General features: G+C 49.5%; 1 protein-coding gene across 1 annotated transcript; it reads right to left on the reverse strand.

Moving 5' to 3' along the window:
• Positions 1-234: 234 nt before the first annotated feature.
• LOC116464542 (multidrug resistance-associated protein 1-like) lies at positions 235-13,329 on the reverse strand (the record flags this gene model as incomplete). Its single annotated transcript, XM_032147802.2, has 5 exons — positions 13,254-13,329; positions 12,788-12,975; positions 11,506-11,567; positions 8,287-8,418; positions 235-465 (listed from the first exon to the last, which is right to left on the reverse strand). Coding segments are annotated over exons 1-5 (689 nt in total), but the record flags the coding sequence as incomplete, so codon positions are not given.
• Positions 13,330-13,616: the final 287 nt, after the last annotated feature.

The raw sequence follows: 13,616 nt of genomic DNA on the forward strand, positions 1-13,616 counted from the left end.
CTTTGGGAGGCCGAGGCAGGAGGATCGCCTGAAGTCAGGAGCTCGAGACCAGCCTGACCAACAAAGCAAGACCCTGTCTCTATTTTTTTCAAAAAAGCTAAAGTAAAAATGGAGATGTCTGGCTATGAGCCCACTTCAGGACACAGCATGACCCCAGGGTTATGACTGATGCAAATGAAAGATCAAATCCAAGAAGGGAAAATGGAGCCCACCTGGGAGGGAAGGGGGTCTTACTTTAAGATCTGCGGCCCGGAAAACATCATCAGGTCGTGGATGGCCTTAAAGAAGAAGCTCATGAGGAAGTAGGGCCCAAAGGTCTTGTATAACACCTTAAACAGGGAGGGGTTCCACTCCTTCTGTGGGGACTTGAGAATCAAAGCCTCCACCTCCTCATTCGCATCCACCTTGGAACTCTCTTTCGGCTGGGCAGGATCCTTGGAGGAGTACACGACCTTCACCGGCTGCCTGGAACACAAGGAGGTGAAGCCGTTGTGAGGTCTGCCAGAGACGCAGCCCCCTACCACAGGGACATGGCCAGGGAATGTCACCCTTCAGGGAAGGCAGAGTCAAAGACAACAAGCCCAGGGAGAGAGGCAGCTCAGCACAGTGGTTACAAACACAGGCTCTAGAGCCACCGGCTCAAGGTCTGGCTTGGCCACTGGCCAGTTGTGTGGCTTCAGGCAAGGTCCTTAAGCTCTCTAGGCCTCAGTTTCCTCCTCTGTGAAATGAGGATAAAAGTAGCACCTACCTCGAAGGTAGGTAAGATTAAACGAGCTGAATAAGTTAAAGACTTAGAAAACTGATGGCTCCAAACTGATCTAGAGTTAAGGCAATCCCCATCAAAAGCCCAGCTGGCTGCCAGGTAGAAATTATGAGCTAACTCTATAAAGTTCACATGGAAACTCAAGGATCCAGAACAGCCAGAACAATCGTGAAAAATAAGAACCAAGTTGGAGGATTCACACTTCCTGATTTCAAAACAATACAAAATAACAATCATGGCCGGGCGTGGTGGTTCATGCCTATAATCCCAGCACTTTGGGAGGCCAAGGTGGGTGGATCACTTGGGGTCAGGAGTTTGAGACCAGCCTGACCAACATAGTGAAACCCCATCTCTACTAAACATACAAAAATTAGCCGGGCATGGTGGCAGGTGCCTGTAATCCCAGCTACTTGGGAGGCTGAGACAGGAGAATTACTTGAACCTAGGAGGTGGAGGTTTCTGTGAGCCGAGATCTCTCCATTGCACTCCAGCCTGGGTGACAGAGCAAAACTCCATCTCAAAAAGAAAGAACAATAGGCTGGGCGCGGTGGCTCATGCCTGTAATCCCAGCACTATGGGAGGCCCAGGTGGGCAGATCACCTGAGGTCGGGAGGTTCAAGACCAGCCTGACCAAAATGGAGAAATCTCATCTCTACTAAAAGTACAAAATTAGCCGGGCATTGTGGTGCATACCTGTAATTCCAGCTACTTGGGAGAATGAGGCAGGAGAATTGCTTGAACCCGGGAGGTGGAGGTTGTGGTGAGCTGAGACCACACCATTGCACTCTAGCCTGGGCAAAAAGACTCAGTCTCAAAAAAAAAAAAAAAAAAAAAAATCATCAAGACAGGCAAAGGGATAGGAATACAGAGCTCAATGCAAAAAAAAAAAAAAAAAAAAAGAGTCCAGCCAGCTAGGGCAACATAGCAAGACTCTATTTCTAAAAAAAGATTTTTTTTTTTTTGACTGGGTGCAGTGGTTCATGCCTGTAATCCCAGGACTTCGGGAGGCCAAGGCAGGTGGATCACTTGAGGTCAGCAGTTTGAGAACAGCCCGACCAACACGGCAAAACCTCGTCTCTACTAAAAATAAAAAAAATTAGCCAGGCGTGGTGGCGGTTGCCTGTAATCCCTGCCACTTGGGAGGGTGAGGAAGGAGAATCGCTTGAACTCAGGAGGAGGACGAGGTTGCAATGAGCCGAGGATGTACCACTGCACTCCAGCCTCGGCATCAGAGCAAGACTCTGTCTTAAAAAGCAAATAAATAAAATTGACTGTGATGATGACTGCACAACTCTATGAACACACTAAAAATCAGTGAACTATATGTTCTGCATACATGAATCGTGTGGTGTATGAATATCTCAATAAAGCTGTCACCAAAAAAGTAGTCTTTACCTTACAGGGATTTTTTTTGTTTGTTTGTTTTTTTGACATGGAGTCTTGCTCTATCACACAGGCTGGAGTGCAATGGTGCGATCTTGACTCACTGCAACCTCCGCCTCCCAGGTTCAAGCGATTCTCCTGCCTCAGCCTCCCGAGTAGCTGGGATTACAGGCGTGTGCCACCACACACACCCGGCTAATTTTTATATTTTTAGTAGAGACAGGGTTTCACCATGTTAGCCAAGCTGGTCTCGAACTCCTGACCTCAAGTGATCCGCCTGCCTTGGCCCCCCAAAGTGCTGAGATTATGGGCATGAGCCACTGTGCCTGGCCAACAGTTCATTCTTGTACATCACTTAGGATTCAGTTGTGCAGATGTACATAACTGGTGCATCTGTCTGTTCACTTGCTAATAGATGTCTGGCTTACCTCCAGTTTGGGTTATCACAAAGTAGCTAAGAACATTCCTCTACCAGCCTTTTATGAACATATGTTCTCAGCTCTGTTGGCTGGATGCCTGAGAAGGGGGTGACTGGTGGTATGGTCACTATGTCTAACTTAAAAAAAAAACAAAACGGCCAAACTCTTCCAGTCACAGAAGCATTTCACATTCATGCCAGCAGAAACCACAGTCCAAAATGGCCCTAAGCTCTGAGTGGCCATACACAAAAGAGAATATAAAACCACTACACACAAACCAATGAAGCACTGGGTTTTTAAATCCAAAGGTAGAGCAGGGAGATTACTCACAGCTGCCTTTTTTTTTTTTTTTTGAGATGGAGTCTCATTCTATCACCCAGGCTGGAGTGCAGTGGCACAATCTTGGCTCATTGCAACCTCTACTTCCCGGGTTCAAGCAATTCTCATGCCTCAGACCCCCTGTAGCTGGATTACAGGCAAGCACCACCACACCCAGCTAATTTTTGTATTTTTAGCACAGACAGGGATTCACCATGTTGGCCAGGCTGGTCTCAAACTCATCAACTCAGGACAGCCTCCTGCCTCGGCCTCCCAAAGTACTGCAATTACAGGCATGAGCCACCATGCCCACCCACACGTGACTCAGGGGTGAAGAGAGGTGGTAGAAGCATCCAGGAAACCACGCAGACCCCCTAGCCCTGGCATCCCTCACCTGATCCCCGAGCCTAGGACACCCAGCAGTCCAGAGCTGCACGGGCTGCATTCCTTTCTCTGGTTAACTAAAGGGATCTGGATGTAAGGGGCCACACCAAGAAATTCCAGCCTAGGACAGAGTTTTCCTTCTCACTCTCTCCAGGTTCACAGGGGTTACAGGTACCAGATCTGGCTTACGCCTCTGGGAATAAAGCAAGCGATCCATCTACCAATGTCCCAAGGAAATGATCCCCTGGCCCCATGCTGAGCATCCCTAAACACCAAGGTACTCACAGAGCCAGACCCTTCTCAAATGGCCCGCTTTCAAGCTCAAAGACCCAGTTCTCACCACATCCTCCCTGGCAAGATCAAAGTGTGCAGATGAATAAATAAAATTTGTACAACTAAAACCTGCCCAGCATCTACTCAGGGCTAGGGCACAGCTTATCATGACATATATCTCACTGAATTCTCAGAAAATGCTCTGGGTGAAAAATGGAGGCTCCAGTCAGGCACAGTGGCTCACGCCTGTAATCCCAGCACTTTGGGAGCCCAAGGTAGGTAGAGTACTTGAGCTCAGGAACTTGAGAACGGCCTGGGCAACATGGCAAGACATCATTTCTACAAAAAAAAAAAAAATTAGCCAGGTGTGGTGGTGTGTGCCTGTAGTCCCAGCTACCAGGGAGGCTGAGGTGGGAGGATCACTCCAGCCTAGGAGATGGAGGTTGCAGTGAGCCGAGATCATGCCACTGCACTCCAGCCTGGACAAATGAGTGACACCCTGTCTCAAAAATAAATAAATAAATAAAATGGAGGCTCCCAGTGAGGCATGAAGGGACTTCATGGACAACCCTTGAGGTTCCCACCCTGGTCTCCCTGCCTTCACTCTTCTCCCTAATATCCACCTTCCCCAGGGCAGCCTGGGTTGTTACAAACCAGAACTCAGCTGGCTGGGGTGGCTCACACCTGTAATCCCAGCTATTTGGGAGGCTGAGGCAGCAGGACTGCTTGAAGCCAGGAGCTGGAGACCAGCCTGGGTAACACAGTGAGATCTGTCTCTATAAAAAAAAATTTTAAAAAGGCCAGGCACAGTGGCTCACGCCTGTAATCCCAGCACTTTGGGAGGCTGAGGCAGGCAGATCACCTAAGGTCAGGAGTTTGAGAGCAGCCTGACCAGCATGGAGAAACTCCATCTCTACTAAAAATACAAAATTAGCCGGGCGTGGTGGTACATTCCTATAATCCCAGCTACTTGGGAGGCTGAGGCAGGAAAATTGCTTGAACCCGGGAGGTGGAGGATGCAGTGAGCCAAGATAGCACCACTGCACTCTAGCCTAGGCAACAAGAGCAAAATACCATCTCCAAAACATAAATATAAAATATAAAATTAATTAGCCAGGCATGGTGGTATGTACCTGTAATCCCAGCTACTCTGGAGGATGAGGTGGGAGGAATGCTTGAGCCCGGAATTTCCAGGCTGCAATGAGCTGTGATCATGCCACTGCAATCTAGCCTGGGCAACAGAGCAAGACCCTGTCTCTAAAATACATACATACATACATACATACATACATACATACATACATACATACAAACAACAGAACTCACGTCACACCACTGCCTTGCAGAAAACCTGCCCCTGTGTTCTCACTGCACCTGGAATCCCACCCTAACTCTCAGAGGAGACCCCTGCAAATCCTTCTCCTGCTTCATCTCCTCCCTTTCTCCCCCTCACTCACTTTCCTCAAGCCACACGAGCCCCCTGATGCACCACGAGCGTTCTCAGAGCCTTTGCACTGGCTGCTCCCTCTACCTGGAAAGCCCTTCCTTCCACAGATACACACAAGGCTCACTCCCTCCGATGCAAGTCTCTGCTCAGATGTGACCTTCTTAAAACAGACATACATGGTCAGCTGGGCATGCTGAACAAAAACACTTCAAAAAGCAGTAACACTCAGGATGCCAGATGCTCGGAAAGAGCCAGAGATAGACTTAGGGAGGGACAGGCACACGCTCACCAAGGGTCATGGCCGCACTGGGTAGAACTTTGACCACTGTATCTAAAACAGCTCCCTCAGCTGGGCATGGTAGCTCATGCCTATAATCCCAGCACTTTGGGAGGCCGAGGCAGGAGGATCACTTGAGGTCAGAAGTTCGAGACCAGCCTGGCCAACATAGTGAAACCCCGTCTCTACTAAAAATGCAAAAAACTAGTCAGGTGTGGTGGCATGCACCTGTAATCCCAGCACTTTGGGAGGCCGGGGCAGAAGAATTGCTTGAACTGGAGAGGCAGAGGTTGCAGTGAGCCGAGATCACACTACTGTATTCCAGCCTGGGTAACAGAGTGAGAGTCTATCTCAAAAAAAAAAAAAAAAGAAAAGAAAAGAAAACACACACACACACACACACACACAAGCTTCTTCAGTTACTCTCACCCTCATTTCCTCATTTTTATCTCACCCCAACACTATCATTCTCCAAAGCTTCTTATCAATGCGTGTTTCACAACCAATGTCCTGTCTCCCATATAGAATGTCGATGACACCCAACTAGAGCATGTCTCTTTTGTTCCACTCTCTGAACCCTCAGGGACTAAACATCGCTAAGCACAAAAGCAGCAGTCGGTTTCATCTGCTCAATGGATTAAGGGCCAGGCCAGTGGAGGAGCTTCTTGATTCAAACTCTGTCCTCCTCCCAAGGCTGTGATATTGGCCTCTCCCATGTTGTCTCCAGCAACCTGCTCTCCTGACAAGCTCCAGGGGACACAAAGGTGGGCATCCTTCTTCCATGAGAGGAAGCCGAGCCAGGTGATCAGCAGAGGCGTGGACGAGGAATGCTGAAGCCCACGCTACAAATGTGGCCTGCTTAGCAGGGGAGGATACTGCAGGTGAGGCTGAAGGAATCCAGATGAGATGGGTGATGTTAGGGGTCAAGTTGACTGGGTTAAGGGATACCCAGATGGCTGGTAAAGTGTTATTTCTGGGTGTGTCTGTGAGGGTGCTTCCAGACAAGACTGGCATTTGAATGAGTGGACTGACTAAGGAAGATCCATCCTCGCCCCATGTGGGTGACACCGCCCAATCAGCAGAGGGTCCGGACACAACAAAAAGTCAGAGTAATGGCAAATGCAGGCGCTCTCTCTTCTGCAGCCGGGATGTCATCCTCTCCCACCCTTGAACATCAGAACTCCAGGATGTCTGGCCTCTGGACTCTGGGACTTACCCAGTGACTCCAGGTTCTCAGGCCTTTGACTATGGACTGAGAATTCCACCATCAGCTTCCCTGGGTCTGAGACTTTTGGACTTGGCCTGAGCCATGCTACCAGCTTCCTGGGTTCTCCAGGTTGCAGATGACCTAGTGTGGGACTTCTCAGCCTCCATAATCACATGATCCAGTTTCCCTAGTAGATCCCCTCTCATCCTCCATCCACCCATCCATCATCTATCAATCATCCATCTATGTATCATGTATCTATCCACCTACCATGTATACATCCACCAACTATCTATCCATCTATCATCTACCTATCATCTATCAATCTATCACCTATCATCTATCCATCCACCCATCCATCCATCCATCCTACTAGTTCTGTCTCCATGAAGAACTGTAATAAACAGGGACCCACCTCTGCCTGCCAAAGACCTCAACTGGGTCATGGACATGGGCCGTTTCCTTACAATGCTCAGTCACAGACGCCCAAGCTCTATCTGCCTCCCACGAGACAATTTCTCCCATCACCTGGACCACCCAAACAGCCTCCGACCAGTCACAAGGTCCTCTGCTGATGTCCTAATGGCTGGTAACATGGATGTCCCAGATTCCCACACACCATCTGGGTCTGACTGAAGGCCTGTATCCTGGGCATCCCTAGAACAGAATGAGGAACTGAACCCCAGTCTGGGGTTTTTCCCTGTAAGGCCAATGGGTCTGTGGGGAATCCAATGCACCACACTGGCCCCATCACGGCTTATCATAGTAAACTTACCCCAGAACAGGCAACAGGAACAAAAACAGCCATTCTACTACCCTCATGGCCGCAATCCACTGCCCCCATGTCACCCGCAATTTCATGTTCCAGCTCGTCCGGGCTCGAGACACGTCTTATGTCCTTGTTTAATTGGCAGCTGCTTTTCTTTCTTACTGTTACATAGAATAATAACGCATCGTGCAACTAGCGGCATCTCAGATTTGATGAGTTAAGGTATGTGCAGGGGAGGCCCTGGCCTGATTCCCAAAAGAATGACAGAGGTAGCGTAGTGGGGCACACCTTACATAGGGGGTGGAGCCTAAAATCCAGTACAGCCAAAATCACCTTCAAATGGGGCTTCTTTGGCTACACAGATTTACATGGTCAGCTGGGTATGCTGGACAGAACATTCAAACAGCAAGAACATGCAGGATGCCAGATGCTCAGAAAGACACAGAAAAAAGTGAGACTGACTCAAGGAGGGATAGTCAGGCGCCATGGCAAACAGCATCAACTGCCTGTTTGGACAACATTTTTCTTTCTTCTTCTTTTTTTTTTGATACGGAGTCTCACTCTGTCTCCCAGGCTAGTATGCAGTGGCAAAATCTCAGCTCACTGCAACCTCCGCCTCCTGGGTTCAAGTGATTCTCCTGCCTCAGCCTCCTGAGCAGCTGGGATTACAGGCGCCTGCCACCACGCCTAGCTAATTTTTGTATTTTTAGTAGAGACGGGGTTTCACCATGTTGGCCAGGCTGGTCTCAAACTCCCGACCAAGTGATCCGCCTGCCTCGGCCTCCCAAAGTGCTGGGATTAGACATGAGAGCCACCGCGCCCAGCTTCTTTCTTCTTTTCTGTACCCAGTTGCCTTAATGACATGTGAGATTCTACCCCATGTGGCAGAAAAGCAAACTGAGGCCAGGAGGAGAAGTGAGGCATCTTGCCCAGAACGACAAAGCTAGTAACAGGCAGCACTGCCAGGGCCCCATCCTGGATTCAGGCCACAGTAGTGGAAAGGAGGTGACCGGGGCATCCTGGAGGACGAGGAAACTCACACTTACTTCCTAGTCTTGGCACATTCCTTCTTCCAGTTCTTTACCAAAACAGGCACGACTTGTTCCGACGTGTCCTCCTTGTTTAAGGACCAGAGGTCGCTGCTCTCCAGGGGCTGGCGGTAGCCCCGGACAATCAAGCTGGGGCCAAGACACAAGGGGGTTAGGCAATAAGAGTCAATGAGAGGAGGAGGAAGACAGGGCTCACTCACTTCACACACCTGCTGATGCTGCTCACTTCTGCAGCACAGCTTCCTGCTGCAAACAAAGGCAGCCACGCAGCTGGGGAAGTCAGAATGTGGATGGACATTTGCACATATTACAAGCTAATTACAGCTCATTCTGTTGGGTCATGCAGGAAATTTTTTTTGTTTTGTTTTGTTTTTTTTTAGTGGTGCATACAAAAGACTTAGGGAAAAAAAGATGATTTAGGAGTGAAATATCAGGATGGCTCTAATTTATTTTTTATTCTTTATTATTCATTCATTCATTTATTTATTTGGAGACAGGGTCTCACTGTGTCACCCAGGATGGAGTACACTGGTGCGATCGCAGCTCCCTGCAGCCTCCAGCTCCTGGTCTAGAGCGATCCTCCCACCTCAGCCTCCCGAGTAGCTGGGACTTTGGGTGAAAGCCATTATGACTGGCTAATTTTTTTTTTTTTATTTTTGTAGAGACACAGTCTCCCTATGTTGCCTAGGACTTTGGGAGGCCGAAGTTGGAGGACTTTGTGAGCCCTGGAGTTCAAGACCAGCCTGGGCAACATAGGGAGACTCTCTCTACAAAAAGTAAAAATAAAAAAAACTAGCCAGTCATGATGGCTCGCACCCGCAGTCCCAGCTACTCGGGAGGCTGAGGTGGGAGGACCGCTAAGGCCAGGAGGTGGAGGCTGCAGAGAGCTGTGATTGTGTCACTGCAGTCCAGCCTGGGCAACAGAGTCAGACCCTATAAAAAGAAAAAAAAAAAATAGGTTGAAGAAAAAAAAAAAAAAAAAAAGGCTGACATGACAAAGCATTAGTAAGCATGAAATCTGGGTGATGAGCTTATTGAATTTTATTATATTAATCTTTCTATGTGACTCTATCCAGGCTGGAGTGTAACGGTGCCATCTCGGCGCACTGCAACCTCTGCCTCCTGGATCCAAACAATTCTCCTGCCTCACCCTCCCAAGTAGCTGGGATTACAGGCGTGTGCTGCCCGGCTAATTTTTGTATTGTTAGTGGAGACAGGGTTTCACCATGTAGGCCAGGCTGGTCTCGAACTCCTGACCTCAGGTGATCCACCCACCTCAGCCTCTGAAAGTGCTAACATTACAGGCATGAGCCACCGTGCCCAGCAGACTAAACACTTTTATAATAAAAGGTAAAATACTTTCATGTTTTGTTCTAAAACAATTTCAAACTTATAGAAAAATTACTCAAATCATACTAAGAATTCACTCAACTCACCATTGTCAACACGTTGCCACGTCTGCAGTATCATTCTCTCTCTGTATCCATTGACATGCACACACATGCAAACACATCATCTTTTTCTGAACCATTTAAACAGTTAAAGGCCTGGCACAGTGGCTCACACCTGTAATCCCAGCACCTTTGGAGGCTGAGGTGGGTGGATCATCTGAGGTCAGGAGTTTGAGACCAGCCTGGACAACACAGTGAAACCCCATCTCTACTAAAAATACAAAACTTAGCTGGACATGGTGGCAGGTCCCTGTAATCCCAGCTACTCAGGAGGCTGAGACAGGAGAATCTCTTGAATCCAGGAGGCGGAGGTTGCAGTGAGCTGAGATCCTGTCACTGCACTCCACCCTGGACGACAGAGCAAGACTCCATCTCAAAAAAAAAAAAAGTTAACATATAGGCTCTACATGCCTTTACCCCAAAAAACTGGAGGTATCCCCTTCCAATCCGGGATATGCTCTTATGTAACTAGAGCACAATTTTCCAAAACAAGAATGAATGTTATTAGCATGCACTGTCCCAGTGATGCTTTTTAATAGTAACTTGAAGGAATTATTTAAAACATCTAATTTTTTAAAACAATGTTTGTCATTAAGACAAGGATGAGACCGGGCATGGTGGCTCACGCCTGTAATCCCAGCACTCTGGGAGGCTGAGGCGGGAGGATCACTTGAGCTCAGAAGCTGGAGACCAGCCTGGGCAACATGATGAAACCCCACCTCTACAGAAAGTACAAAAATCTGCTGGGCATGGGGGAACACGCCTGTAGTCCCAGCTACTCAGGAGGCTGAGGCAGGAGCATCACCTAAGCCCAGCAGACTGGGACTGCAGTAAGCTACAATTGTGCCGCTGCACTCCAGCCTCAACCACACAGCGAAAGCCTGTCTCAAAAAAAAAAAAAAAAAAAAAAGGTGATGCATATTAGGGGCAAAAAAAGATTCTTCAAACAATCCCCACTAAGATGTTAACAACGGGCAGAAAGAGATATACAAAAAGAGGACCTGAAGGTAGCTGGGCATGGTGGCTCACACCTGTAATCCCGGCACTTTGGGAGGTCGATGCGGGTGGATCACCTGTGGTCAGGAGTTTCAAGACAAGCCTGGCCAACATGCCAAAACTCTGTCTCTACCAAAAATACAAAAAGTAGCCGGGCATGGTGGTGTATGCCTATAATCCCAGTTACCTGGGAGGCTGAGGCAGGAGAATCACTTGAACCTGGGAGGTGGAGGCTGTAGTGAGCGGAGACTGACAGAGCGAGACTCCATCTCAAAAAACAGAAAGAAGACCAGAAGGAGGCATACTAAAATGGTGATACTGGTTGCCTCTGGATGTCTCCTATACTGCTGATCTGCACATGTGGTTTTTTAACCCACACTTCCTATGGTGAGACAGTATTATTTTTCTAAGGAGCGGGGGACAGGAGGCGGACAATGTCAATAATAACTATACCTAATATTTTAAAAACCCAAATCTGAAGCTAAAGCAAGAGCAGTCCAGCATATGGCTGTCCCAGGCAAAGCCTTCTGCAGAGGTGTAAGCTGCTCACGGCTCATGTGTTTATCACATTCAAGTTCACGGAACTGCCGGACAGAGTTGGTGTCTCTGAGACCACATGGCCAGCACAGGCAGATTCAAGACAACTCTGCAGAAGAGCAAAGGAGAGAGAAGTCGGGGAGGGGGGGGAGCTGAGCATGTTCGTTCCTTCGTTCATTCATTCATTCATTCCCCACCACTTCCCTGAGGTCTGGGGGGGGCCCAGCCTTACCCTGTGATCAACCAGAAGGTGATCCTGGACAGGAAGGAGGCACTGGACTCCGGGCAAGGATTCTAGTGGAAAGAAGCACAGGTTTGGGAGGAAGAGAGAAAGGAACGATTCGACTTTTCATCCAGGTCAGAGCTTAGCAAGTAGTCAGCTGCTCACTCTTCCTTCCAGAGGACTAGCGTCAGCTCCACACCATTCTGCACCCCAAAAGGACCCTCTCCTAATCCCCAGGAGAAAGAAACTCATGGCAGCTCTTCCAGTTTCGATCAACGGAGTGTCTACCATGTACAACCACAATACAACATGCTATAGACCTGTCTTATCTTCTATCCCCGCAACAACCCTAGGGGCTGGTGTTAACGTCATCCCTACTTCACTCATTCATTCAACAAATATTTTCGGAGCCCCTACTATGTGCTAGGCATTCTACAAGGTACCACAGGGTTGCCTTATATCCCTACGACAACCTCATGAGCGGGTATTACTATTGTCCCCACTTTACTCATTCAGTCACTGAATATTTATTGACCACCTACTATGTGCTAGACACTCTACCAAGAGCTTACATACTTGCATTATTTTATATCCTCATGGAATTCTATAAACATGGTATTACTATTATCTCCACTTCATTCATTCATCCAACAAGTATTTCCTGAGCACAACCCTTGTGCCAAGCACCCTGCATACAAATCTAAACAAACGGAAATGACCCCTGCCTGTATGGAGCTTGTGGTCTACTGCAGTAATCATCAGTAGTACCTGCCAAGATTCTCTACTATTAATAGCTAGCTCGGTTCTAAGTGCTTTACACAAACTACCTTATTTAATCTTCATCCTCGCCTCACAAGATAGATAAAAGTATTATATCATCCCTGTTTTGCAGTTAAAAGAACCTGGGCCTGTAATCCCAGCACTTTGGGAGGCCAAGGCAGGCAGATCACAAGGTCAAGAGATCGAGACCATCCTAGCCAACATGGTGAAACCCCGTCTCTCCTAAAAATATAAAAACCGCCCTGCGGTCCCAGTCCTGGGCTCCGGGCCCCTCGCGGCCCCCACGGAACCCCGCCCAGCCTCTTCGGCCCACGGGGACCCGAGAGACACCTGGCCCCGTGACGCGCCCGGGCCCCAGCCGCCCTCCGGGCGAGGCCTCCTCAGGCGGGGCCCGTCAGCCCGCGTCCCCCTGTCTGGGTCACAATGGCAGCTCGAGACTGGGAAACAGTCGCCTCGGAGGCGGGAGCCCCGGGCCGCAGCACCGTCCCCATCGCCCCCTCCCGGTACGGACCTTCTCCAGGGACGCGTCCATGGCTGAGGCGGCCGGTGGTGGCCCGGCGGTCCTGGGCTCTACTTCCTCCTCCCGCGCCCCGCCGCTCTTTCCACGCTGGCAGCGCTGACGTCCCCCGCGCCCGCGGCCGGCGGGGCGGAGAGGAGGAGGAGCTGCCCGGCGGCGCCGCGGGCTGGAGAACCTGAGGGCTGAGGGGCGGTGGGGCGATGCAGGGCGGGGCCCCGTGGCGGTGGGCGGAGCCCTCTAGGCTTCCGTACCTGGGCGTCACGCCGGCCCTCCCTAACGTGCGCAGGTGAAGGGGGGAGGATGCCTGGTGGATTGTTTACCAAACTCTTTCCAGCAGCCTGTTGCAATCATCAAGGTAGAAGTATAATAATCACAAAGTACTATTCATAGAGTGAAAGGCTGGAAATACTAGTGACGCGCCTTCACTGCCGGGCCCAGGCTTCCAAGTCTCCCGCCTCACCTCCCGCCGGCATCCCTCGAGAATGGAACAGGCCATTAGCCACGGAGGCGGTGAGCGAGCGAGCAACCTTGCGCATGCGTAGGACTTGCAGCTTCCTCGGCGCCCGTGGACTTAGGGGTTTTGGGGTTGGGGGCTACTTGGTGAACTCTGTTCAGAGAAGGCACTGATCTAAGCTGAGGTGTTGTCGCTGAATTCTAGACGGAAAAAATTGTTGAAACAACTGGTCCAGCCTCCTTCATGTCACAATTATGACTTGTCAGGTAATGGGTCATAGTAATAATGGAAATATTAATACATCAGCTGCTGCTCTTCCATTTTCCTATTTCAGCAGCTCTAGGAGATCATTATCCCCATTTCACAGTG

This window comes from Hylobates moloch, unplaced genomic scaffold (genome assembly GCF_009828535.3).
Source record: "Hylobates moloch isolate HMO894 unplaced genomic scaffold, HMol_V3 SCAFFOLD_934, whole genome shotgun sequence".
Lineage (NCBI taxonomy): Eukaryota > Metazoa > Chordata > Mammalia > Primates > Hylobatidae > Hylobates > Hylobates moloch.